The following is a 26779-nucleotide window of genomic DNA, read 5'->3' as shown; positions in this document are numbered from 1 at the left end:
ACAAATTGTAGATGAACGAAGGATGAACGTTTGATTTGATATTATAAAAATAAATGTTATACGAAGTCCCACATTTGTTCGCCATATTGTAACGTATCATAGGACGTATATACAGAATATGTATGTTCCCGAATTGTGGGTAATGTAATTAATGTAATCATAGACAAATTGAAAATTGTCGAAAATAGAATACATTAGAAGACGAAGACTTTCTACTGATAGATTTACAAGTATCGTGTCGTGTTACGGTACGGCTTAAGCCGGCTCAACAATTTCTATAAGTAATTCTAAAATATAGACTATATGCCGATTTATATAACTACAATACAGGACAGCAAAACACGCTTCTATGACAATAAAAGCGGGACACTGTTCAAATCCTCGATAGCAAGTAAACATTTTACTCGGTTTACCGACATTCAAATATTATATATATTCGTGGAAATATAAAATGGAAAAATTCGTGGAAAAAGAATGAAATAGCCATGCACTTCCGTTTAAAAACAATTTTTTAGCTTCTCGCACAAGTAAAATAATCTACTTTTAGTTATAACATTAACAGAACATAACAAAGTGTACAACATAACATAAATTAAGAAGGTAAAGCGTGAATCTACAACGCGATCAATATATAATTCGTATTTTAAATCATTTTCACTATTCTCCTGTTCAAATTCGATATATTTTATGTCACTTTCTATCGATTCATTTACAAATATGTATCCTGGAGACAAATACGATTCACTAATAATTAAAATATAAAGAAACGGATTAATAAATTGACAGTAGAAAACATTTTTCGTAGAAATATCTACAACATGTATGCGAATCGCTCGGTAAACAGGACACCTTAATTTAAGTAACTTGAATACCATCGAGTGACTGTTACGTTTTACTTTGTTTAATTGATTATCGAGATACAATATGGAACGAACTAACGTCTTTATAATGTAACTAGTACACGAACAGTAAATCATTTTATAAAAATCATTGGAGTAATTATTAATAATACGACTATAAAAATGGATGTAGAGCGCAATGAGCCCCGGAACATACAATATCTCTCACGTGAGTAATGTATCGTCCAATTCTTCTATTTTGCCTTCAGGCTGCGATAAAACTTTGCGCAACACTTTGCTGACTACATCTGACAATGATTCCCTTGCACCGGCATCCAAAAAGGCCATGCAACGCTGAAAAAATCAATTTACAAAATTATAAGTAATATATAAATACCCGAGATTTTCATTTCATAATTTTATACAATAAAGTTGATAGAAATATACCTGATGTTCTTCTTCCCCTTGCCTCAATCTAAGTACTGCTATAAGAGCAAGTTCACTGTTGGCTTTCACGTAACCATTTTTCTCTTTTGTTCCATTTACCAACATAGGTAAAAGCGATTTAAGTAATTCTGGTGACATCTTCTCAGGTGGTATGTTACGAGCCAAATGAATGCATACCTTAGCTAATAATTGTTTTACGTCGTTACTATTGTTATTCATTGACTAAAAGATAAATTACACAATAAATTATTTATATATAAAATTACAAACATAAATTTACATATAATTTGTTGAAATATTCTTACTCGCACGAAAGGAGATAAAATTTGTTGAGGTATAGGTTGTCGTTCGTTCATAAGATATTGAAACAGATAACCACAAGCTCGTACACCGTTCATGACTATTTGAACTCGATCTGCACTTAAATACGAAAGTATTACTGCACAAACACGATCTTTCTCTTTACTGTTGTAGATAGTTGTTGGAGATTCCTTTAATGCAACAAATAATGCTGCAGAACGTCCGTGTCTAAGCATCCAATCGACACTGGTATCACTACCTAAAATTAATTGAATAACTCAAATATTATATGTATTTTATAAAAAAGAATCTATGAAATGATAAACTACAACTTGAAGTGTGCGACAACCAGATGTTCGGTTCGAGCCGAGTCAGGTTCCGAAAACATCTCGGAACTCGAGAATGTTGGAATCCCCGAGAATTTCGACAAGACAAACGACGTTTCAGGAAGAGTTTGATAAAACTGGTTTAGAACCTGACCCGAGATCCCGAGAAAAATTTTCGTATTCCCGCATACTTCTAACTGTAATTAACGCTAATTATGTATAATATTGTAGCATATGTCGTTTTCTATCGTCTTGAACAAAAGGATATTTCACATTTAAAATATTTATTTTCAATTGTAATTGAATATTCTAGAAATTCCATCATAATTCCAAATATAAAATAAACTTACATAATAGATCTTCGTTAAGAGCAATATTGAGTTGGTCTAGACTAAGCCATCGTATCAACGCCCCAAAACAACCGGCTACGGCGTTCCTTGTAACATCTTCTGGATGTCCAAGCATACTACTTAAAGTAACAAACACTTGTTTCTTCATTGGTTCTGTCATTTTGTCACCAGCAGGCGTAAGCACACCTCTTAAAGCTTGTAACATTGTTTCTCTAAATATAATGAATATGCATTGGTAAACCTCAATGATGCAAATATATAAATAATTTATGAAATATATTCAATCCTTTAGTTTACCTAATAGCTGGATCATCTCCAGTTTTAATGCCAGTATGAAGTTCTGTGAACAATGGGTCAACACGAGTATGAATTACAATGAGATTACTTAAAGCATAAGCAGCTTTTAATCTCACTTGTCTATTACTGTCATTCAATGCTCTCAAGAAAGTGGTTTGTAATTGTGGTAAAAATTGCTTTAACATTACTCCAACCTAATCAAAGCATTTTAGGTATTATTTACTTTTGCGTTATCTTATTATATCTTTATAGTATATCTTTATCTTAATATTGCTCATACATTATAGCTATTATTAGGTTACCCTACCTTGCCGAGCAAGATTGCAAGTGTTTCTAAAACTGCTGCTTTAACACTCCAATTAAAGCGATCGCCGAGAATACGAATTAATGGCCCTGTAATATGTACAACACTTGGTTGTAACGCTGAGGCGCTAGTTAATTTTATAACTTCTCCAAGTCCTTGAGCTGCTTGTTCTTTTGCTTCTGGTAAACCATTTAATATAGCTTCTCTGAATATCGGAAGAATGGGAGTAATTCCTTTCGGCAAACAAAATCCTGGCAATAATTCTTGTCCCTTTAAATCAGACACTGCAAACCGAACAGCTTGTCTAATATCTTGCACATGAGCAATTTGTTGATCAGATGCCAAAGTCTAAAAATAGAATTTAATATATTAATTTCAATAACATTAATTGAAAATTATATTTAAATAAAAAATTTGTATTACCATAACGTAGCCTTACCTTAGTAACTGCTGTAAGAGCTTCCCAACTCATCTGTAGTACATCCTTATCACTGTCTGTAAATAAGTGGATGAGACCTCGTAATAATTGTGGAACATATTGACTATAATCTGCACGTGTATCACGACAAAAGGCACATAACAAGGTTGCAGCGCTTCGTCGTCTAGATGGATCGTTCGCTCTTGTAGCTTCCATGAGCTGATCCATGACTGTTCTAATACCAACTTCATCGGTAACAGATAGGATCACTGCTTGGCAATATTCTAATTCTTGAACTTCATTCGGTGTGCCCTGAGCACTAGAGAGAGCAGTTAATAGCGCTGGTAGAATTTTGTGAAGAAACCTTGTTAATGCTTCGCCTGCTACGCTAGCCAAGATCGATAACGCTTTTGTATTGACAGGGGGAGTTGTCAATTGAGGTACTAAATATGGTAAAACAACACGAGATTTGATTGCCATTACTTGGCGTAAACCATCTAAGGTATTCTCTGCTTCTGCTGGATCCGGTGAATTTAATTGCGTTAACATTGCTGGTAATATATCATCTAATGCTCTAACTCCTACAGTTGAATGCAAACCGTCAAAGGTTTTTGCTGCTGCCTGTCGAACTTCTGGTAATGGATCGCACAATGCTTTCCTACAATATAAAAATAATAGTCTTTCTAATTATCTGATCATTATTTCAAAATTTTTCAATAACATTCTTTACATATAAATATAAATATTTTTACCTCACTGTTGGAACTAAGCTGACTACAAAGGTTATCACCATGTCTTTATTTGTACTTGTCATAATTTCTGATAATCCAATACATACACCTTGACGTTGATCAGCCTGATCACTTTGTAAACCTTTCTCTAAAATAGGTATAATTTCTGGTAACACCCTTTCACCTAATTTTCTAACTAGATCTCCTAAAGTCCTCGCTGCCACCTGTCTTTTATCATTACTTGTACTAGCTAGACAGCCAAGTAATAAAGTAAACAATGTCGGTAATATTTCTCTTAAAGTTCTCGGTGTATTCGTTACAACAACTTTCCATACATGAAGAGCAGCTTGGCGTACCATCAATGCAACATCCGATCTACCCATGTATAATCCCGCTAAAACACGATTTCGCCTTTCAGCACCAAGTGCGTTAATAATGGCATAATGTGACTGTTCAGTTCCAAAATTATCATCTTCGCTTGCTGTTTCTGTTGACATCTTTCCCGAAACTCCAGAAATTCGATATAACAAATCACCAAGTAATTGAACCGATGAGTATCTAATACGCCAATTATCATCAAAGAGACTCTTTTCCAATTCTGGTAATAGCAACATAATAGCAGAATCAGCATAAAGATTAACGATACGTTGGCCCGCTCTAAGTGCTGTTTCACGAACGTATTCATTCTCATCAGCTAAAGCTTTCAAAATAGGATTAATAATTTGTCCAATATAGGGTGTAAATTCTGTAGTAAATGCACTTGGCATATAAATAAACATCATAATATAACCATCCTTAACATGAGGAGCTATGTCGGTTCTTTCGGCAGTACTAATAATTTCAGGCATAAGTTTGTGAAGTTTTTCAACACCTAATCCCCTCACAACTTCTGAAAGGCCTTGTGCAGCACCTGATCGATCAACGCTACTTGTTTCAGATGTAAGCGTTTGCATTAACCAAGGAAGTAAATCTTCAAAGCTAGATTCACCCATTCCTCGTACCATAGCACCTAATGCTCTTGCAGATACACTTCGTACTTCTGGTACAGGATCTAATAAACTCGTTTTTAAGCCAGGGATGATTGTTGGCAAATATGGAGTTAAATCTTTTTGATCGGTTAAAGAATACATATTTCCAATAATTTGGGCAGCCATTTTTCTTGTTTCTGTTGAACGATCCAAAAATGCTCGTTGTACTACAGGCATAATAAGAGCTAATGATGGAGCATCGATAAAATGTACGAACTGAGTATCTAAAAGAGTTTGAAGACAAGTAGCTGTTTTATGAGAAGGATCTTGTAATGCTTTCAATAAAACTGGTACAATAGCTTGAATCTCTGGATTACGAATTACACTTCCAATAACTTTAAGAGCTTCTGCACCAGCCTCTTGAACTTTTGTATGTGAATCACTAAGTACTTCGATTAGCTTTGGAACTATACTTGGCAAACAACTACTAAGCTGTTTTGGTGCACAATACGCCATTGCACCTAATAACTCAACAGATCCTTAAAAACGCAAACAAAATTATGTAATATCTAGAACATGATTATTAATTTAAATAACATTAATATTTAAATTATTTACCAGTTTTAGTCCTCCAAGAATCTTCTTCTAATGCTGCTAATAAACTAGGTAAAACAAGCTTTACCCCATGTGCAGATAATTTACTCATAACTACACGAGCTGTATCATCGGTAGCAGCTCTGACATATTGACTTGAATCTCCAAAGCACAGCAACAAATGTGGTAATACGTGAACGATGTATGGTTCAAATAACCTACCAAGCATTGTACATAACATTTCGAAAGCAAATAACGCTCCTTCCCGATGCCTATAGTTTTTCTTATCCTGAATGGCATTAGTTAATGTGGTCATAATATCAAGTTGTTTTAATGCTAGTATCCCCATACCCTTGATTATACCTGCTAAACCGTAAGCCGCACCTTTACGTTCCCCATATTTGTCTGATTTTAACAATTGGTCCATTAATTTGTCCACAATCTTTGGTGCATCTTCCTTAATAGAAGGTACAAGATGTGGTAAACAATTGGCTACTGCTTCCTGCACTTGTTGCGATGGTGTGGAAAGAGCCGCGATTAAACGCATAACTATTGGTTTAATACGTGAATCATCTTTGTCCAAGTGTCTTGCTAGTGACCCCATAAGAATAACTACAGATTGTTTGATTGAATCGAAACTGCCAATTTTTGGCGCTTTATCCATAAAGTCTTCAAAAACCGGTAATAAAGAAGTTATATTTGCTTTTCCATGAAGATCAACAACAGCTACAGCAGCAGTTAACATTTCTGTTCGAACAGTTTGATTTCTATCTCCTAAACCAGTAGAGACGAAAAATTGCACAAGTTTAAGTACTGTATCAGCACTGAGAAGAGCTGCCATTTGAGCCAATGCAAGTGCTACACCTCGTCTTGGACCCCAAGTATCAATCGGCTGTTCAACCACGCGTCCAAAATCATTCAACTTTGGTGGAATCATGGCTAACTTTTCTTGATACAGCTGTAGTAATTTGTCCAAAATTTCTGGTACTAGGTGGGGAACATCAGTTAAACACTGCGCCAAAGCACAAGCAGCTGCTTGCTGTATAGGTTCTACAGGATGTGTAATGTCTTGGATCAGTTCATCAGAAAGTATGTCTGTATGCATTACTAAATCTGCAGCATTCCATAACTCATTAGCAAGAATTTTATTCTCATCGCAAACATCGAACTTAGCAATCCATATTTTCCTAACAAGATGAGATAGTTGGTCAGCATCCTCTTTCTGAGATGGAAAAGCTTGTTTCACGACTGTTAATGCTCTTAATGCTGCATCTCTTATTGTAGATAAAGAATTTTGTAATGCACCAATTAAAGAATCTATATCTTCACTAGTTGCTATTGCAGTACCTGGTTGACCGCTACCGGATTGAGCAACATCTAGCAATGTTGCAACTGCATGTGATTGTACTCTTCCACTTGTGATTTCCATTAATTCTATTAATAGATCAAACATATGTTTACGCGGAAGCAATTGGGGATGTCTCATATCTTTAAAATCAGAAGAACTTCCTCTTTGTTTAGCATGTTCTTGTATTATCTGTAATCCTTGAACAATCATATTATCGTCCTTATAAGATAATAAGGTCTTTTTTATAAATGGAAAGACATAGCAAAAGGTCGGAGCTGTAAACAACTTCTTTTGTTTTATTGTTGTTGTGTGTAAAAGATTTAAAGTTCTCTTTACCGCTGTATCAAGATTTTCCTCTTCCCAAGCTTGATTCAGATCACATTGTGGTTGTAATTGTCGTAACGTAACATGTGCTACTAAATCACTAAGAACTGGATTATTTATTTTCACAATCCTCTTTAATCGGATATAAAGATCACACATTGCAGGAGCAGCTAATGGTGATCTTAAGTTTTTCAAAATCGGAAGTAGAAAATCTTTTAAATAAAAAGACAATTCTTGTCCATTTCCACGCATAGAACATATAATTAGAGATACAGCATTATTTATTCTATGTTTCAGTTCTGTCAATCTTTTACGGATTGCATTTTCTTTTGCCATTTGTGCCTTAAGGATTTCTTCTTGTTTGGGTGTTAATTTAGGTTCCTTTATTTTTCCTTCTTTCTTTCGTTTTTCATATAATTCTCGCCTAAGTTGCAATTCTTCTTGCTGTTCTTTAAACGAATACACCTTACTCTCTCTTTTCATGTTCATTGAATTAAGAATATCATTTTCATCGCTTGTTGGTAATACGCTTTTGTCATATAATTCCCCCTCTGGAGTGAGATAAGTAAAGTATTCGTCTTTAGTGACTTTTAAGACCTCTGGATCATCAAGCTTATTTGTAATGTTTGACACTATTGCAGGTAGTATGATGTCTGGTATAATTGATATCACTTTTGTCAATGCATTTTCATAACTAGCAACAGGCTTATAATTTTGCACAAGTATTTTTTTAATTTCATGATTAAATGAACATAAAAAATTTTTTGGAACAAGATTAAAATTCTTTGCAACTTTGAACCATAAGTTTGGCATTGCTTTATAGATTGCAGGATGATGAGATGGTATTAATGCATCTCTTGTCATTTGCATAGCAGGTAATTCAAACAAAAAAGAACCTGAACAAATAGCAAGTAATCCATCTGCAAGACATCTGCCAGTTGTCTCGCAACTAGAAGAATCTTCTTTATTTTCTTTATCATGTTCAGACTTGATTTTTACATTTTCTAAGAATTTATTATATTCCATTAATAGTTCTTGTGCAGGATCATATGTACTCAAGCCAGTTAAAACTTTTTTAATTAATGGAAAACAACGTTTCCTTATTTTATATTTGGGGGCTGTTGCACATGCCACAATTGCTCTATGTACACCGTTTAAAGCTTTTTCATTTAATCTATCTCCGAATTCAGTAATTAGTCTTTCACAAAGCAGCATGAGGTGATATAATATATCATCTCCACAAGCTGACAAAAATTTTTCTGAAAAGAATATTTGCTCGTCAATAGCATTCCATAATACAGTTTGTTTGTCATTCTCCACTTGATTAGCAAGAACAAATTTCAATAACAAATAAGAAGCCACTAAACCCTCTGTAACTGCAGCTGGCTGTGCAGATTGTTGCATAGCTCTTATTATTGCTTGTACGAGTAATGGAGTTATTGCTGCAGAATAAGAAGCTACTGGAGTAGAAAAGAAGAGTTTAATATAAGCAGTACGCACTGCCGCAGTTGAAGTTTTAGCATTCATGCCCTTTTTAAATGCATCTATTACACATTTTGGAACATTATTTGTAAATTTATTGGACCACAAGGCCATCATTTCAAGAGCATAAATTAAAGTTTTCTCATGAACCTCAGTTTCAAGAACTTTGATAAAATGTTCACAAGCTGTTTCAGCTAATTTTTCAACGCTACTTCCTGAAGCTGCATTGTAACTAAGATTGCCAGCACCTTGTAACACAGAAATTTTATGAGTTGCAACTGTAAGTTTTCCTTCTGATCCATGAAATACAGCAAATACGGATGACAATAAATTTTCCAAAGCAATATTATCTGAACATTGAAGAGCAAGTCTACGACAAGCTCCTACAGCTTCATCTCTAACTAAATCTTCCTTTGAATGCAAATTGGCAAATAATCCTTTACTTATATCTTGACTATACTGACTTAAATCGAGACTTAAACCACTTAGAATATATCCAACCGATTCAATGATAATTTCTGGATTTCTTAACATAGCTTTTTGCAAAGCCGGTAATAGTTGACTTTTAAACTCGTCATGAGATATTCTACGGAGAAGAGGTATAGCATTATGAACAACATATAGATCTGGTTTTTTCTTACAACTAATAGTTAGTTTTATGAAAGCATCTATGGTGTTTGTCTGAAAAGAAAAACAAATATTTATTTGATAATATTTACTACAAAGAATAAAAGATATTACTGATATAAAAACAGATTTTTCAACACAAAAATATATTATCAAATATAAATTTACCTTCAGTTTCACCACTAATTCACTTTTCTTTGCATTAACTAAATACTTAGTGAGTAAACTAGCAAGAACAATTACACCGTTTCCAACTTCCAATTTTGTTAGTGTCTCTAAATACACAATATCAATATCTTTAACACTCAACCATTGATGCGCTAATAAAACATATACTTTCTGCGTCAATTTTTTATCCATGGATGCCAAAGCTGCTGCACTCAAATTTGCTTGTGCTTCAATGAGTTTTGGTAATTCCGGATTGATGTCTGAATTGCTTTTGTTTCCGTGTAGAACAATTAATGTTGACCACTTTAATGCAAGATACGCCGTTAAAGCTGTATTCAGACTACAAAATAACATTTTGTTAGTAACTTATGAACATTAATACATAGTTCAAAATATAAATTTTTTTTTTAAATATATGCATTTGGAAAACTATGTATGTAATTACGTACGTAGGAACTACATTTTTATGCCATGTAGCTTGTTCTATGACAACATTTGTCATATGCTTTATTGAAGGTGCTGGTTGCTTTCTCAACAATTCTTCGATTAAATTTTTCACGTAAGATTGGGAAGTAGTATCCTTATATCGATGTAAAGTAAGAGATACGGTTTTGCAAATTCCATTAACAATTTTCTCATTGATGCCTATAAATATAGAAATTTAATAAATGTTATATATTGACATATTATGAATATTCCTTCAACCATTTGTAATATGAATTTATACAACTACTTATAAGCAGAATTTTATTTTATACATTTTCCTCTTATATAAATTATAAAAATAAATATCTTACACATAATTATAATGTAATAGTATACATATATTTTGCATCGTCTTATAATATAAAAATTAAAATAATGTAATTATTTATTTATTTTTATAGTGAGATTAATAAAGGATAATTTTATACTTATTTTATACAACATAACATTATATATAAAAATATATAATACTAGATACATATGACTGAGATACATTAATTACTATATATAATTTTACATATCTCATGTAATTGAATAAATATTAAATCTACATCAACATATTAATATTTAGGATGTGTATTGAAAGTAAGAAAAAATCGAAAGATTAAGAATTATAAATGCGAATTATATATATATTGTAAATATTATAATAAAAAAAAATAAGTAGTAATATACATTCAGTCTTGTATATTATTTAAATTCTAATATTCAATATTATCTTTCTCTCTATATTAATTTCAAAATATATTTATAGGATACAATATAATTTCCTTTCTCTATGAATAGATATTTTCGATCTAAAAAGTTATACATTTTTATCAAAAGTTTATTCGCATTTTCGTTTCTTACCAGGATTTGACAATACATTGACGACATTTTGTAGAATCTCTCGCCGCTCGTTTTTACTGGCGGTTTGAACTCGGTTTGGCAAATCTTTTAATGCTTTCGTTAACTGTAACAAAATCAAATTTAAGTAGTTATTAATTACAAGACAATAATACAGTTTCTGAACTTCCACGTGACAGACTCACCTCGACATCCGCCATATTTCTTCAAAAACCGGACTGCCCAAAGCGCCACCCTCCATTGGATTAAACAGCATCCAAAATAAATTGTATACATACGTACTATTGAAAATTGTTATCCTTTTGAATTATATATCTCAATCAATTAAATATATATTTCAGATATATGTACATTTCAAGTACATATTTCGTTTTAAAAAATTGTCAGTACATCGCGGAAAAAAATTTGTTTTCACAATTTTGTGTAAATGTGTGTGTGCGCGCACGCGCGCGCGCGCCTGTGAATGTTAATCCTATATTTTATCAAAATTGGTTCATATTATTTAAATAGTATGTTTTCATAAGTTAAAGTTTTTTATTTTGTATATAACAAAGTAGGATCCATACACTTTAAAATTTGGGAAAGTGCAAGGTATAGTACCCACTACACCTACATATTTCAGGTACTTGCTAAGCAAATATAACTCTGTGTGTGTGTGTGTGTGTGTGTGTGTGTGTTTGTTTGTAAACAAGCTTTTTGTTTAATGTCAAATTTTAAGATATCCTAAAAGGATGTAATACTTATTAGCATTATATTGCTTTTAAATATCGGTAATATTAAACGTTAAACAGTATTGTACAGACGCATGCTTACTAATTAATCAATTAAGTTGTTAATAACACCTATGAAGCATTAATAATTGTTTAATCGAATTTGTTAAAATTTGATCAAAGTATACTATTATCAGGGAGGAAATCTATTACTATCATATTAGAATTTGAATTTTCATGTAAATTATTATAAAATTTCATCTATTTTCTAATAGTATAACATATGGCGATAATTGATAAGTAAATTGCTGTTTTATAGAATTTGTAACGCAAATTTTTATGTTGGCAGTATGTATTAACCTGTCATATATGTCGGATGTTTAAAAAATTAATATATTATAAATATGATCGTTGTATAGCCGTGATAATTGGTAACAATTATACAACTGATGTATGTATATGCCCAAAGGGAAAAAGAGCTAACAGTATTTTTTTATATTTTAATCTGAATCTTTTCAAAAAATTTTAATATCTATAATTTAAATAATGTTTAGGCAAAGCATTTAATATGACTGCTACACCAGCATTTATTGAAGGTTGGAGCCTAGACAAAGTTTTAGGTTCTGGAGGATTTGGTATCGTCGAACTTTGGATACATGAAAGTGGTAAAAAGCTTGGTATGTTTTTTTATTCTTTAACAAAGAAAATAAATCAATAAGATTTAATATTTAATATTTTATGAAAACTTTAGCAATTAAAATATGCAAACGGGAGGTTGCACAATTAAAAGAAGCACAACGAAAAAGATGGATTAATGAGGTAGAGATAATGAAACGTTTAAAGCATCCAAATATTGTTAAAGGGTTAAATTTACCATTTAAACATCCTGACGATAAAGTAGATTTACCTTTATTATGTATGGAATTTTGTAGGAAAGGCGATCTGAGAAAGGTAAATATCAATATATAACTTATCTCTCAATCAATGAAACGATAGTTGTATTTATATTAGCAATGTTTGTTAAATTGCAGGTTCTAAAGAAAGTGGAAAATTGTTGTGGTGTTAGTGAAAAAGAAGCAATTAGTGTAATGAAAGATATTTCTTCTGCGATTGAATACTTACATTCCAATAACATTACTCATCGTGATCTGAAACCTGAAAATATAGTTTTACAAGATGAATGTGACATCGTAAGCAATATTGTATTAAATGTAGATTTTATTCAATATATTACAAATGATATTAATAACATATACATAAAATATATTTTAGATTTCATATAAATTAATAGATTTAGGATACGCAAAAGAACTTGGAGAGGATAGTACATCTGGATCTTTAGTAGGTACATTAAATTATATAGCTCCAGAACTATTATGGAAACAAACATATAGTTGTTCTGTAGACTATTGGAGTTTAGGCATTCTTTTTTATGAACTTGTTACTGGAACAAGACCATTTTTACCTAAAATGCAACATACTATGTCGTGGTATGCTATATAATTATGAAAAGTTTATAATAAAAATTTAAACATTGGTTAACTTATATATTTTTTAGGATGCAACATATTAGAAATAAAAAATATGATGATATCTGTGCTTTCAAATCAAAAGGGAAGGTAGTTTTTGGTCAAGATATTACTGGCCCTACAAACTTATCAAAGTAACAACTATAACATTGTTTGATAAAATGAAAAATAATAAAATATTAATTTTATTTAAACTGGTTATATTTTTTATTAGAAATCTTCGAAATAAATTAATAGAATGGTTTAAGGTTGTGTTACAATGGGATCCAAAGAAAAGAGGGAAACAATATGAAAGTGGAATATCGAAGCTTGTGGTATTTGAATTACTGCATTCTATTTTATCAAAACAGGTATTTTAATGTAACATTTTTCATACATTGGTATTTGAAAAATTTACATAATTATTTAAAATATAAATAACATTTTAACTTTTTTCAGATAGTTCATGTGTTTGTTGCATCGATGTATAAAATTAATACATATGAAATAGATAGCACTACTAAGATTACAGATTTACAATATATGATTGAAAAGGATATTGATATACCAATAAACCAACAAACTTTAACAGATTATTTTGGTAAAATTCTTATTGAAAATCAAACACCACTTTTATCACAAATTCAGGTATGATGATATAATGCTTTGTATTTTTTTATGTTAGTATGCAATATATAAATTTATTTTATATAGTATTATTTTGATTTAAACTATCAATTTCCCTGTAGAATACAGATTTATTTGTCTTTAAAAATGAGAGTCCTTTAATAGAGACCATCCCTATACCAGCAATCCCTATGGAAATTCGAAATATGATAGAATTGCCAAAAGGTCTGTTGGATTTTGAAACATTACAAGATTATTACAGAGTAACAATATTTTTTATCAGGCAACAAATAAATTTGTTTCAATTGTTTATTTTTGCCTTAACTATAAAATTGTAAGTATTTTATATATACTTTTATATATTAGTTTGTAATCTATCCGCAGATTCATCTATGAAATTAGTAGTGGTTTATTATAGAATTTTACTTATATACATATATACTGTATAATATTTCAGAGATTTGGTAATCGAAAAACTTGATACATTTAATAAAAATATGACAAATACATTAACAAATATAAATAATCTTCTAAGTGAACTATCTATAGTTCGTATTAAATGGGAAGGAGAAACTATAAATAAGAAGAAATTGACAGCTTTGGAAATTAATTGTAAAAAAGTTGCTAAACTTGTTAAGGCTGCTAATCAAATAAAATTAAAATTTAATCCATTGATAGTAGAAAGCAGTAGATTAAGCAATGAAGTAAAATCTATTGATTGTATTAAAGATATGTTTGAAATGTGAGTAAAGGACAATGTTAAAAATGAATTTTGATACTAATTGAGAAAAATTCTTTTATAGTATGATTGTGCGTTAAAGAATAAGAAGTGTAGTAGTAGTTATTTTTCCTACAAACATTGGAAATGTTATAATAAATGCGGTTAAATACAAGGATACATATATGACTGTGATTATAATTTATTTAACAGCAACTTATCGATCTCACTTTCATAATAATAAATAAATCATCATTAATAATTCATTGGCAACAAGCAATTCTTTTGTAATACATTACTAATACTCTGAACGATCAAAGACAAATAATTGTTTATTTTACAGATGATAAAACTTTTTGAACAAAATTTTTTCTTTCCGATTTGTATCAAAATCCACCGCCTATTTTTAATATTGTCCTTTACTTTTTTACTATCATATTTGAATTTTAAACAGATATAATAAAATCGAAAAAATCTATGAATTGCATAAAGATGAATATTCTCATAAATATGCAAGACCAACAGAAATAGCAAAATTAATTTTTGAATTCTTGAAAGTACAAGGAGTAGAGTTTCACAATATTTCTGAAATTATAAAGTATGTATATGGTCAATATATTGTATATTAAACTATAATTGATGTATCTTACGTTGATATAATATTTTCAGACAAATGGCGAAATTGGAATCAGAACTCCGAACATTGGAAATGATTTTTGACTCAGTTATTGCTATGAAGACAGTGTACTGTGAAGAACTTCAAAATATAACACAACATCTTACTTCCAATGTGTTTGATATTTCTAATAAAAAATATTTAAGTCTATCTACCTCTACAAATAAAGCTACAAACGTTTTATTACACGATAGTACGGAAATATCAAATGAATTTGACAGTAATCAATTTCTAAATATATCTAGTATGAAACATAAGGAAAAGCTAAACACAGAAAATGATGTGATATATGATAACTTAGTAATACGTTACACGTATGTTTCATATTATGAATTACTATCTAAGAAATAAGTACATATATAAAATGAAAGTATAAAATATTTTTATCTTTTATTTCGCCAGGTTAGATAATCTTTTGATAGAAATGCAAAAAAGATACATGGAACTGCTTAGCTTGGAATCATAAACACAAATATAGAATGTATGTATTACATTGTATTCGATTTTCAAAACTTTATTTTTCTATCTCTCAGCAATATTTCATTATTTTTAGATTAAAGATATTTCTCTTTGTCAAATTTAATATTAATTTATAAGACAATAATTCTATAAAATATATCTTTTAGGAACTTATTTAATTATTTATGGTTGCAGTATATTGTAGTGATCTTGATGCTCTTGGAATATAATGTCGCACGCCCCATTTAATATTAGCATTTTTGTCTGTTTTGATATATGTATAAATGGGACCATTTGTTATATTTTTCAGTCTCATTTTCCATCCAATATTATTTGATGATGTTAAATGATCTGTAAAAGATTATGTATCAGTATGAAAGGTGTTGAAGATATTCTACTAGGGGAATACCAAAATTTTATTTTATGTACTGATCCAAAATTAACTATGAAGACACAAAATGTATGATAGTAATATATAAGCATGTACACATGTATATGTGCAGTGAAATTAAATAGTTCAGCATCAAGATAAGAATACATGATAATGAAGCTTTTCTATAAAGTGCCTATGATGTGCAAAATTATTTGATCTTTTCAAGATGTCTTACAGCTGTTCTTACATATTGTACATTTTATGTGAAATCTGCACTATACGTTTATGGTTAGTGTATTATGTACATTAATAATTAATATATATTATATGTACGTGCGTGTATATATTCTTGCTTTATATATTTTAAGTAATGTTGTAAAATTACTTTAGAGATAGGATTTATAAATATTATTTATAATTTGGTTTTATAAATGTGTTTTAAATGTTATTTAACGTACCTATTTTAAAAATTACACACAGGATCAAGTATATAAAAATAGTTTTTAATATCTGTAACAGAATTAATCCTTTATATATATATATATATGCCATGATTATTTGTAATTAAACTATACTCACAATCCAGATGTTTAAAATTTTAACATCCATTGTAATCAACACAACAGTAAGATACTGAGTATTTTATAACAAAACAGTACCAGCAGCTCTTATACTTTAAACTTAACAAAAACTTACACGGTTGAATGAATAAGTAAGAGATATGTTTTTATCACACTTTCACTTATAGAGAAATTAGTATTTTAAATTTTTATTAATTCATTTTTCTAAACCTTACATACTAAGATGTAATAATTAAAATACCAGGCGAAAAATAATACTATTATATTTTAAAACGTGTTTTATTAAAAAAACTGTATATACATCCTAAACTGAGGATTAAACAACGATGTTAAAATAAATATGATTTTCATTTACTATTACTTTCTCTTCACTGAAAAACCTTACACACTATACTATTTTTCTAGATTGTCCACGTACATTAACAATTATGCAATTTCACATATAAAAGTTCATTGTACATTAACTTGACAAGTAAAAAAAGAGGAAAAATGCGAACTTTTTTAATATCTATTTATCAAATCTTCCGCGAGAAACAGATATTATTCATTGTCACTGATATCTTCGTCAGTTGTATACTCGGAATGTTCATCAGCTGCATCTACATCTTCCGCAGTTTCTTCGTCTGAAATATCCCATTGAGGATGTTCCGTGGGTACTTCTGGTGCCTCTTTCACATCCAACTGTAAACAAATATTTTTGTAATAATCATAAAGTAACAATAATACTGAAATTTTCGTTTACGTAATATAAACAAAATTTCATTACATACCTTAATATCTTGAGCTTGATCAAAGCCAAGATAAGAATCACTACGTAAACATACAGTAAACGTATAAACACCTGGCCACCGGGGCGCTGTAAATTTCAACTGAACTTCTTCAAAATGTGCTAACGACGTAACATAAATAGGAGTTGTCAGTAAAGTTTGACTCTTGCGATCACAGATGTAAACCCACCAATATTCCTGTTTCACATCAGGAAAGAGTGGACAATGAACTTCATGTGATATATTGCTTCTTCCTTCTAAAACTTTCTCTCTCTTTGAAATTCTTTGCTGAAATCTGTTTATAAAAACATTAATACGTAAATACGAGAGATCGTTATTATGTGTACGGGCTGGGGCAGTAATCGTAGTACAACCAGATAGGTGGTGATACTATGTGAAAAAATAAAAACTGAAAGATTTAACAAGTATACCTAAATCTTTTCAATTCGGCTATTTTTTGAGAATAAATAATCCACAGGTGTTTAAACTACATTTGAAAATAAGTATAAAATTTAGAATAAAATCTTTTTATGAGATACTTCATTTTCAAGAAAAATAAGTTTGAAAATGTATCATGTGCTTGTGTTTATCAGACCAATTCGTAATTAAACATGTTTAAACTTTATTTTCTTGAAAACGAGGCTTTAAGCTAATAAAAAAATTTTATTTTACATTTTTTACTTATCCTCGCATGTATAATAACTTCTTGTTGGTTGTTTACCCATACCTAGTCGGTACTTAGCCAAGTTAAAGAGTATTTGGTAAATTTTTAAGCTTGGTTTTCTTAGAAACGAGGCATCATATGAAACAATTTTATTCTATATTTTCGACATATTTTTTCACGTAGAATCACTCTCTGCTCGGTTGTACTACGATTACCGCCCCACCCTGTATGCAAAGCGTTCTGCTTGAATGTAAACAGTAGAATATCTCACAAGGGATTAAAGTTATTAAAAAATTGCTTTTAGAAGAGTTGTTTATTTTAAAGGGGCGCATCATATCGTGCAAATTATTTTTTTACGGATCTGGTAATGGGGGAGATTTTAAGCTCAATTTCATTTTTTAAAATAGTGCCATATATTTTTTTATACTTTTTAAATACTGCTTCGTGTCTTTTCTCGTCTTTCATATGACGGATTAAAGTTAAAATATCCGCTAAACTAATAATTTCCTGATATGAATAGGTTAATACTTTTTTTATAGGAAATATGAAGATCGGTCAGTTAGTCTGTTAAAAAATATATGGTGGAAAAGGAGGAAAAAAAAATTAGAAGAACAGAAAAAAAGAAAAAAGAAAAGAGAAGAAAAAGAAAAAAGAGTTGACCCTAAAATATCTCTCACTACTGGATTTGTAACAGAATAATTTGCACCATCTGACGCTTATCATTGAATCAAAGAACTTTTGTACAAGTCATTTTCTGATAACTTTAAGCCCTCGTGAGATATTCTATTGTTCTCAGTTAAACGAAACACTCTGTATATTAAATTATTATGAAATATTTTACCTCTCCCATTCTGTGTCATCATCATCTATGGACACATCTTTTTTTTCATGACCATCTTCGTCATTACTTCTGTCACTATCAACATCGCTGTCACTGACATCAGATAATTTATCTTTGGAAGACTCTTTTTCTACCTTATCTTCTTTCTTTTTCGCATTAGGAGTATTCATTTGTTGAGCATTATTGCTAGACTGAAATTGTGTCTGAGCATTCTTTGTGGAAGCAAACTTTTTACTAGTACCTTTCTTGTGGGACTTCTTTTGACCCTTTCTTTGCCTAAGCCATGCTGGCCTTTTAACAGATTGGTTTTGTTCTTCTGATACTTCATCAGGAGCTTCATTGTTTATTTTACTGTCATCAATCATGGTTTGTTCCTTAATAGAATCATCTCCAAATAAATGTTTCATATCTTTACGGGTTAATGATACTGTTACAGTCACAATAGCACCAGCAGTATAAACAGTTGGATTTTCATCGTCAATTACTGTAAAATATATTTTACTTTAAAAAGTATTTAAACATAACTACAAACTATGTACATACAAGTATAGAAATTATTAAATATTAATAATATAATATTAAAATATTATAATTAAATATTAAATAATATTAAATAATTTTTACCTTCAGACCGTACTTTAAATTCTATATATGGCATACTTCCAAGAACTTTCATTACATCCTCATATTGGCTATCTGATAAATGTCTAAGAGTCAGTCTTCTTTCTTCTCCTTTTAATTGTGCGAATTGTTGAAGACTTTTGATTTGATGCTAAACCAATTATAAGTCTAGTTAAATTTCTAATTATAATATATAATGAAATGTAGGTTATTCTAAAGGTTAGATTAAAGTATTCTGAATGATACCTTTTTTGGTAAGAAACATTTCAGATTATCTTCTGTTATATGTGGTAATTGTAGAAGAGGATTTTTAAATTCCCAGAAGCCTTGTACTATCATTGCACACAATTTCATACAATTTTCTACAGTTTTTATAGTTGGTAAACGTGGAACTGCAGATAAAAGAAAACATTCATCAGATTACCAGTGTTTAAATATGTATTGCTACTATAAAATTTTTTCGTTTGTATGTATTTAGGAAAACGTAGGACAGGTTGGGAAACCTACAATTTATAGCATACATATATACCTCTTCTAGCATAAGCTAATAGAATCACTCGATTAACACAAGTTACCATTTCTTGAATCAAATATGGACATTTTTTTACTATATATTGTCTATCTTTTTCTAATGTTTCTGGATTTAATAGTATACGAAATAAATGTGCATGAATTAGAGCTCTAGCTTTAACTGAATATGAGTCACATAATGGTGTTGCCTTGTTTTTTGCACCTAGATCTGGTAGCTGCTTAATAAGCTGAAAATGAAACAAATACAAAATCTAGAATTACCTTAAGCTATTAATTTCTTCAGATAAAGAAATTTTCAATTTCAAAGTAAACAATAAGAGCCATACACCACTTGTTTTACATCTAGTACAAAATTGTATTAAACCTGACATAAAAAGAATTGTACATTACAATAAAATGTATTCTATATATATTCATTATAATTATAATAGTAAAAACCATTAAAATATAGTGCACATCTTACCAAACGAACTTCTTCACTGTCTGTATATCTCTCGACTATCTCTGCATTTCGTTTCTTATGAAATTCGAATGAAGCAGCAAGAATCATAATAACTCTTTTTAATGACATTGAAGGATATTTAATAAAAAAGATATAATATAATTGAGTGGTTGCCAACAATACCTAAAAACCAATAATATATTAAGAATTATTAATATTCAATTTTTACTAATATTTGATTATATGTATATTGTAACATAGATGTATTTACTTGGTCACCAGTATAACGAATGCTTTTATACCACCACATCCCAACAGCCGTTGGTAAAACAAACATGAAGACCATTGAATAGAATCCTAAAACCCAAACTGAATTTTTTTTTTCGACTATCCAAGAAGGTAAAGCAATTCCAAAACTCATTGCTCCTGGACCATCTGGATTTCCATACTTTTCCCAATTCTTTCGTGCTTCTTCATCCGTTAGGGCTTGATATGCTATTAATTCATGTGGAAAAAAATATCTTCGTTTCAACAACAATTTAAATTATCATGAACAATTATTATTATTTCTATAATATTTTATTTTATTACACACGCACGCATGCGCGCTCGGATGCACACACACATCCACTCTATTTTATGTTTATTCTAACCTTTGGTTAACCTCATAAAAGCTTTTTCATTCCCAGTTTCTTTATCAGGATGAAGAATTAAAGATAATTTGCGATATGCTTTTTTAATGTCACTTTGAGATGAGCTCTATAAATAATAATAATATCATAAATGTTAAGTAGATATAGATGTATAGTAAATAAAATTGATACTTTTTAAATTGAATTAATTGTACGTACAGAGGAAACGCCAAGTATTTCAAATGGATCAAAATTAGCCATTTCATAATCGAATTGTGATACCTTATATGTCAAAAAGATAAGGACTACCCATCCAAGAATGATAAGAAATTTGCTACAACAATATAGCAACATTTTAAACGTCTAAACTTTATATACAATTAAAATATATATATTTGATATGAAAACATAGTTACTCAAATAATGCTTTGGTTTCTTTCCAAGGTTTATTAAGTCGTAGGATAATTTTCTTCTTTTTACATCCATCGCATTGACACTCTTTTGCTTCTTGATCAGGATCTATTTATAAATAATAATAATAATTATATGTACCATTCACCTTATTATTACCAATAGTACGTAGTTAATTATATGAAAAATATGAAAAAGATTAAATTTTCCATAATACCGAGTTTTTAAATTATTAAGAAAAGAATGTTTATAAAATTTTATATAATTAAAATTTATTTGAAACATAGTAATTTGTTTAAAATCGTTAGAGAATAAAAACAGTGTTTATTTGTGCATGTTCTGTGTATTATGAATTACAATAATTTACTGATATAATATTTTATTTAAATATTGCCTAATTTAAAAAATCTATCTTAAAAACGTAAAACCGATGGAATATCTTAAATCATATATATGTACATATATATATAAGATACTTTTTTATAGGAATACATTATTAAACTTTGAGCGCAAAATCGGAATATTAATAAACCTTAAATGTTTTACTAAAAGTGATCAAATATTATATAGCGTACTCTTAAATATTATTGAGAACATTAGAAAATTAGCAACGTGATATTCATAATTAACAACTCATTAATCCCTTGCCACAACATTATGAAGTGAATGTGATAATGAAAAGAGTAAATGTAAAACATGGTGAAATTACATAACTCGGTTGTAAGTACGTATAAACATAGAACGTTATCGTAATATCACTTATTTTCTATGTTAATCTAAATAGATTCGTCTAGAGCTAACCTTGTTTGGGGCGACGTGGCCAAAAATAATATGTCACAGGTATTTGAAGAAGGGCCGAGAATGATAGTAGAAAGTAAAAAAATGTCCCACCGCTTTCGTCGTATTGAAATTTTTGGCCGCTCATAGCTCATTAAATTACAATCTTTAAGTATATGGTTTAAGTACATTCATTACTAAACTCCACTTTGAATTCACGGTATCATTCAGTATATACAGTACAGTTACAGAGTTGCGTCGTCAAGACTGCCAACTCAGCACCGAATGCTATTAGTTTAGGTCTGATGTGCAATTGGCGCTGTCGATTATGTTTATATAGAACTAAGAAGAAGAATGAAAAATACGTCAAAAATCACAATGATTAAGTTTGTTAACAAACGATACGTCGCCCCCACTGTAAAGTTACAATTACAGACTACTCTACTGTGTTTAAGTGAACTTAGAATACGCCATTGCATGATAATACGGTAGTTTTGTAATTCTGTTGCATCCTGATCGTGAACAACGTCACTAATGCCAACGTCATACAACTATTAACTGTAAACAAGTTCTGAATCGAGATCAAAATCGATAGATATATCGACTGCATAAATATAAATCCAAAAGTGAAGGGTCACTATCTTTTAATATACTGTTTTCAAAAGAAAATTAGGAATCATTTTATTCTAATTCAAAAGTAGAGCAGAAATATATGTGTATCATATTAATCATCATATTAACTACAGTATCATAAGAGAGTTACGTGGAAATATATACTAAATATTATAATAGCCTTTTATACATCGTAAAAATGAAAAGTCACTATTATATGGTTGGAAATTAAAATATTGAATAGAACGGTTTATATTTTATATTTTAATGTAAAAATTCAATTACTTGTAGAAATTCAAATCTACATTATTCATTTCATTTTAAACTTATTTTGATGTGTTTTCATTTTGTTTAGATTTGTTTAATGAATATGTTTGTTTCTTATCATTCAAGTAAATTTATTAATATGATCAGCGTAATTCTGAATTGAAATTGCATAAAGTAACTATGAAGTTTGCCGAGATATGTACATAAGAGATATGTACACCATACTCTAAATCGAAGAAGTAAGAGCTGTTAAAAGTGATGAACCTATTCAACTGTGCTCGTAGCATTCTGATCAATGGTTCTGTCTGGATTGGTTTATTTACAAATACTGCCAATGTATGGTTTTGTTTGACAATAAGACTATGATATTCATGATATATATTCATTATGTACAATAAACGCACGAAAAAATTGTGATACATAGCTTTGATAATCCATAAATTAAGTTTCTAAGGTATGTCGTATTTAAATGGTATTTATATAGGTTAAATATATTTTAAAATGTAAGTGATTTGGACAATTATTTGTAGAAGAATATAGAAAGTTTCTTCGCAAAAAATTCATATACAAATATATTTTTTATTATTATATTTTATTTATTCAATAATTTTATTACTATCAATATGCTTATCACTATGTCGAAACTATTTTTATCGTTAATACTATAATTTACATTAATAACGGAAAGTTACATAATATTTTTGTATTTTTAATGTTTTCAAAATCTAACATTCTTCTCATTTCACACGTTATTTTGGTGAAATATTTCATTATATTAACTAATAGTTCTCAATAGTTTTGATTGTGTCAAAGTAGCAAAATATATTTGTATCCAGTGATGGGTATAATATAAATTGTTAATAAATTATTTCTTATGCTTTTTTTTAGGTACGATTAGTACAATTTTGTATTAAGATAAACAATGTCTGAGAAAAATATAGTTGAGTGGACGCAAAAGGATGTGACAAGATGGCTTAGAGAAACTGGACATGAAAAATTTATTGAGTCATTTTTTGATCAGGAAATTGATGGAAAAGTGCTCTTGACCCTGAAAGAAGACGATCTAAAATTAATATCCAGGAATTTACAGAAAATTGGTGATATAAAAAGATTATATATTAGCATAAAACAATTACAAAGGGATAATGTGGCAGTATTATTTGAATTAGGATATATTGATATATTTCCATCATCAAATTTTTATAATCATCATAAACATGAAGTAAGAAGGAAAGTTAAATACTTAATATGAAAAATTTTTTACGATATATATGTTCCTTTAATATATGAAATATGATAATAAATGAGATATTTTAAAATAATATCAATTGTGTTTCCATAGTAGAAGTTTGTTTTCTATTTTAACAGATGCCTAGTAGTGGTATAAATAATGAAGGTTCTATTGAACATGAATTTTATTCAGCATCTGTATCAGAAGATGGTCATGCGTCACATTTGTCACCTGAAATTTGGAAAACTTTCATTAGTTTGGCATATTTATTTATTGTTACATGGATTACTGCCTTTGTGATGGTCATTGTTCATGATAGAGTGCCTGATATGAAAAAATATCCTCCGTTACCTGATATATTTTTAGATAACGTTCCACATATTCCTTGGGCATTTGATATGTGTGAAGTTACTGGAACTATACTTTTTGCAATATGGCTGATTGTACTAATTTTTCACAAATACAGGTAAAGTATATTATAAATGCTACTAATATTTAAAATTAAGTTGCAAAGTAAACGATTTGAAAAGTATTCAACAAATTTTTGTTAACACAGATTTATTTTATTGCGGAGATTTTTTGCTTTATCTGGCACAGTCTTCCTGTTAAGATGTGTTACAATGCTTATTACTTCCTTATCAGTGCCAGGCACACATTTGCAATGTCAACCAAGGAAAGTTTCCGAAGATTGGACAAGGTGCGAATAATATTTTATCCTTTAAAGTGACTAGTATGAAAAACAATTATATTAATATTTTCATTTTATAGTTCTGCATATGTAGAGTTATATAATAAAATTGCTATGGCTTATGTTATATGGCGTGGTGCTGGTATGTCGATTCAAGGTGTTAGAACATGCGGTGATTATATGTTTAGTGGACATACTGTTGCGTTAACTATGTTAAATTTTTTCATTACAGAATGTAAGTATTAGCATGTTTCTGAATAGATAGACTATAGATAATATGTATATGAAGAGTCCACGGGTAAAGAAGGTAATGTCAAGTTTTAGCATTTCTTAGAAAACGAAAATTTATTTTTCGTTATATGTATCAAAATAAAACATTTTATTCTTCGTCGTATTTTGGATCATTTTCAATTTTATCTTATAACTGTAAGTGATATATAGCACATTAAATTGTAAAAAATGAAAAGTACACTATACACTATACAGTATAGCTATTGTGCAACTTGGAAAATTGTTATTCAAATTATTGCGACATAGTGATAAAGAGTCAGTGATAAAGAACACATGCAGGAGCATATGAGAAATATTAAATTCAAAATTTGTTAAAATTGACATTCCCCCTTTTCACCGTCTAACCTTCATATAATTCTTATTATGATATTTTATTTACAGATACACCGCGACAATTGTATTTTTTACATACCTTCACATGGATGCTCAATATGTTTGGTATATTTTTTATCTTGGCAGCACACGAACATTATTCCATTGATGTTTTCGTAGCTTTCTACATTACATCACGTCTGTTTCTTTATTATCATACTTTAGCCAATAATCAAGCATTGATGCAACGTGATTCAAATAGAACCAGAATATGGTTTCCATTATTTAGTTTTTTCGAATCTTCTGTCGATGGTATCGTTCCAAATGAGTATGAATCTCCGTCTCTGATCGTTTGTAATCTAGCATGTACTGGGAAAAATATATGGCATTTGGTACGATCCTCAATTTGCTTCCGTAAATCATGGCGTGATGTAAACGGCAGTGTAAAGAATAGCACAAAGAAGGAACACTAGCCAGTATATATGTTACTTCAGTTTTATATTCCTTTGATAATAGACTTTTGAGAATATTAATTTTACTTGATAACTCTCTTTATACCATTTAAGTAACAAAATTATATAACAAAAAATATTAATTGCAAACATTTATTTTTGGAAGTGAAATTAGTTAGTTAGCAAAATCTCCATTATCAAAATGAATTTGTACGATTTGTTTAAATATTTCTAATTTTTACGAAATGACTATCCATAATAGTATATTTAAATGATTGCCTTCCAAAAGAAATTTTATTATTATAATATTATCATATTTAACTTGTACAATTCTTATTAAAATCAATTTTGACTATCTCTTCTGAAACTTAGATTTAGATGCATTACTTTTTTCCCTTATTGTTAATCATGGAGAAATTTGTTTTCTTTTTCGTGAATAAATATATTATAAAAATTTGATTATGCAAGTAAATTTTGTAAGTAACAAGGAATTAAAATTAACTGAATGTATGACTATATGTTGGAGCTAATGATCACGTGCAATATAATTTGTTGTTAATTGAAGCTATCGAATGAAAGTTATATTAATGAAACTATAAATAAATTGCAAGTAACAGTAAGTAACAGTGCATAAAAAACTGATTTCATACGAAAATTTATGTATTCGTTTATTTCATAATTTTTGATACAAGATTTCGGGAAATAAGAAAAATTGGATAGAGTGCAGTACTGT

The 26779-nt window shown here is 29.6% G+C and overlaps 4 protein-coding genes across 5 annotated transcripts; 2 read left to right on the top strand and 2 right to left on the bottom strand.

Moving 5' to 3' along the window:
* Nucleotides 1-874: 874 nt before the first annotated feature.
* On the bottom strand, nt 875-11179 carry LOC117210478 (eIF-2-alpha kinase activator GCN1). Its single transcript, XM_033453543.1, has 13 exons — nt 11041-11179; nt 10859-10961; nt 9973-10168; nt 9524-9863; nt 5599-9409; nt 4034-5519; nt 3303-3939; nt 2867-3211; nt 2560-2753; nt 2263-2474; nt 1592-1845; nt 1287-1508; nt 875-1193 (listed from the first exon to the last, which is right to left on the bottom strand). Exons 1-13 carry the CDS (start codon nt 11053-11055, stop codon nt 1065-1067), a joined length of 7944 nt encoding a protein of 2647 aa, XP_033309434.1. The 5' UTR covers nt 11056-11179; the 3' UTR covers nt 875-1064.
* An 843-nt stretch (nt 11180-12022) lies between these two features.
* Nucleotides 12023-16120, top strand: LOC117210395 (inhibitor of nuclear factor kappa-B kinase subunit beta-like). Of its 2 annotated transcripts, none has more exons than XM_033453371.1 (13): nt 12023-12242; nt 12317-12516; nt 12597-12755; nt 12838-13055; nt 13124-13228; nt 13309-13444; nt 13533-13721; nt 13823-14034; nt 14158-14442; nt 14873-15016; nt 15088-15408; nt 15497-15575; nt 15864-16120. In XM_033453371.1, exons 1-12 carry the CDS (start codon nt 12134-12136, stop codon nt 15558-15560), a joined length of 2142 nt encoding a protein of 713 aa, XP_033309262.1. In that variant the 5' UTR covers nt 12023-12133; the 3' UTR covers nt 15561-15575; nt 15864-16120. The 2 variants fall into 2 exon arrangements, with proteins under 2 accessions (XP_033309262.1, XP_033309261.1); XM_033453370.1 differs by having other exon boundaries at nt 15749-16120.
* A 647-nt stretch (nt 16121-16767) lies between these two features.
* Nucleotides 16768-22341, bottom strand: LOC117210394 (translocation protein SEC63 homolog). Its single transcript, XM_033453369.1, has 12 exons — nt 22218-22341; nt 21422-21524; nt 21225-21339; nt 21027-21132; nt 20645-20868; nt 20395-20556; nt 19930-20158; nt 19647-19792; nt 19404-19551; nt 18780-19263; nt 17278-17569; nt 16768-17188 (listed from the first exon to the last, which is right to left on the bottom strand). Exons 1-12 carry the CDS (start codon nt 22339-22341, stop codon nt 17048-17050), a joined length of 2274 nt encoding a protein of 757 aa, XP_033309260.1. The 3' UTR covers nt 16768-17047.
* An 862-nt stretch (nt 22342-23203) lies between these two features.
* Nucleotides 23204-26758, top strand: LOC117210396 (sphingomyelin synthase-related 1-like). The gene is made up of 6 exons (XM_033453373.1): nt 23204-23526; nt 23961-24294; nt 24441-24769; nt 24860-25000; nt 25072-25226; nt 25664-26758. The coding sequence occupies exons 2-6, from the start codon at nt 23995-23997 to the stop codon at nt 26065-26067; spliced, it is 1329 nt and encodes a 442-aa protein (XP_033309264.1). The 5' UTR covers nt 23204-23526; nt 23961-23994; the 3' UTR covers nt 26068-26758.
* Nucleotides 26759-26779: the final 21 nt, after the last annotated feature.

Source organism: Bombus bifarius, unplaced genomic scaffold (genome assembly GCF_011952205.1).
Source record: "Bombus bifarius isolate JDL3187 unplaced genomic scaffold, Bbif_JDL3187 scf7180000008203, whole genome shotgun sequence".
In the NCBI taxonomy this organism is placed as follows: domain Eukaryota; kingdom Metazoa; phylum Arthropoda; class Insecta; order Hymenoptera; family Apidae; genus Bombus; species Bombus bifarius.
Note: the sequence above shows the minus strand (reverse complement) of the source record. Positions and strands in the feature narration are given on the sequence as shown.

Bases quoted from the DNA above. Each gene is read 5' to 3' on its own strand.
- LOC117210394 (XM_033453369.1), bottom strand. From the start codon at position 22,341: ATGAGCGGCCAAAAATTTCAATACGACGAAAGCGGTGGGACATTTTTT. The intron at 20,869-21,026 runs GTTAGAATAAAC...ATGAATTAATAG, and splicing joins TTTTATGAGGTTAACCAAAG to CATATCAAGCCCTAACGGAT. The intron at 20,557-20,644 runs GTAAATACATCT...ATTGGTTTTTAG, and splicing joins TTCGTTATACTGGTGACCAA to GTATTGTTGGCAACCACTCA.
- LOC117210395 (XM_033453371.1), top strand. From the start codon at position 12,134: ATGACTGCTACACCAGCATTTATTGAAGGTTGGAGCCTAGACAAAGTT. The intron at 13,056-13,123 runs GTATGCTATATA...TATATTTTTTAG, and splicing joins ATGCAACATACTATGTCGTG to GATGCAACATATTAGAAATA. The intron at 13,445-13,532 runs GTATTTTAATGT...AACTTTTTTCAG, and splicing joins ATTCTATTTTATCAAAACAG to ATAGTTCATGTGTTTGTTGC.
- LOC117210478 (XM_033453543.1), bottom strand. The intron at 2,475-2,559 runs GTAAACTAAAGG...CATTATATTTAG, and splicing joins GGAGATGATCCAGCTATTAG to AGAAACAATGTTACAAGCTT. The intron at 1,846-2,262 runs GTAAGTTTATTT...AATTAATTTTAG, and splicing joins TCTTAACGAAGATCTATTAT to GTAGTGATACCAGTGTCGAT.
- LOC117210396 (XM_033453373.1), top strand. From the start codon at position 23,995: ATGTCTGAGAAAAATATAGTTGAGTGGACGCAAAAGGATGTGACAAGA. The intron at 24,295-24,440 runs GTAAGAAGGAAA...CTATTTTAACAG, and splicing joins ATAATCATCATAAACATGAA to ATGCCTAGTAGTGGTATAAA. The intron at 25,227-25,663 runs GTAAGTATTAGC...TTTTATTTACAG, and splicing joins AAATTTTTTCATTACAGAAT to ATACACCGCGACAATTGTAT.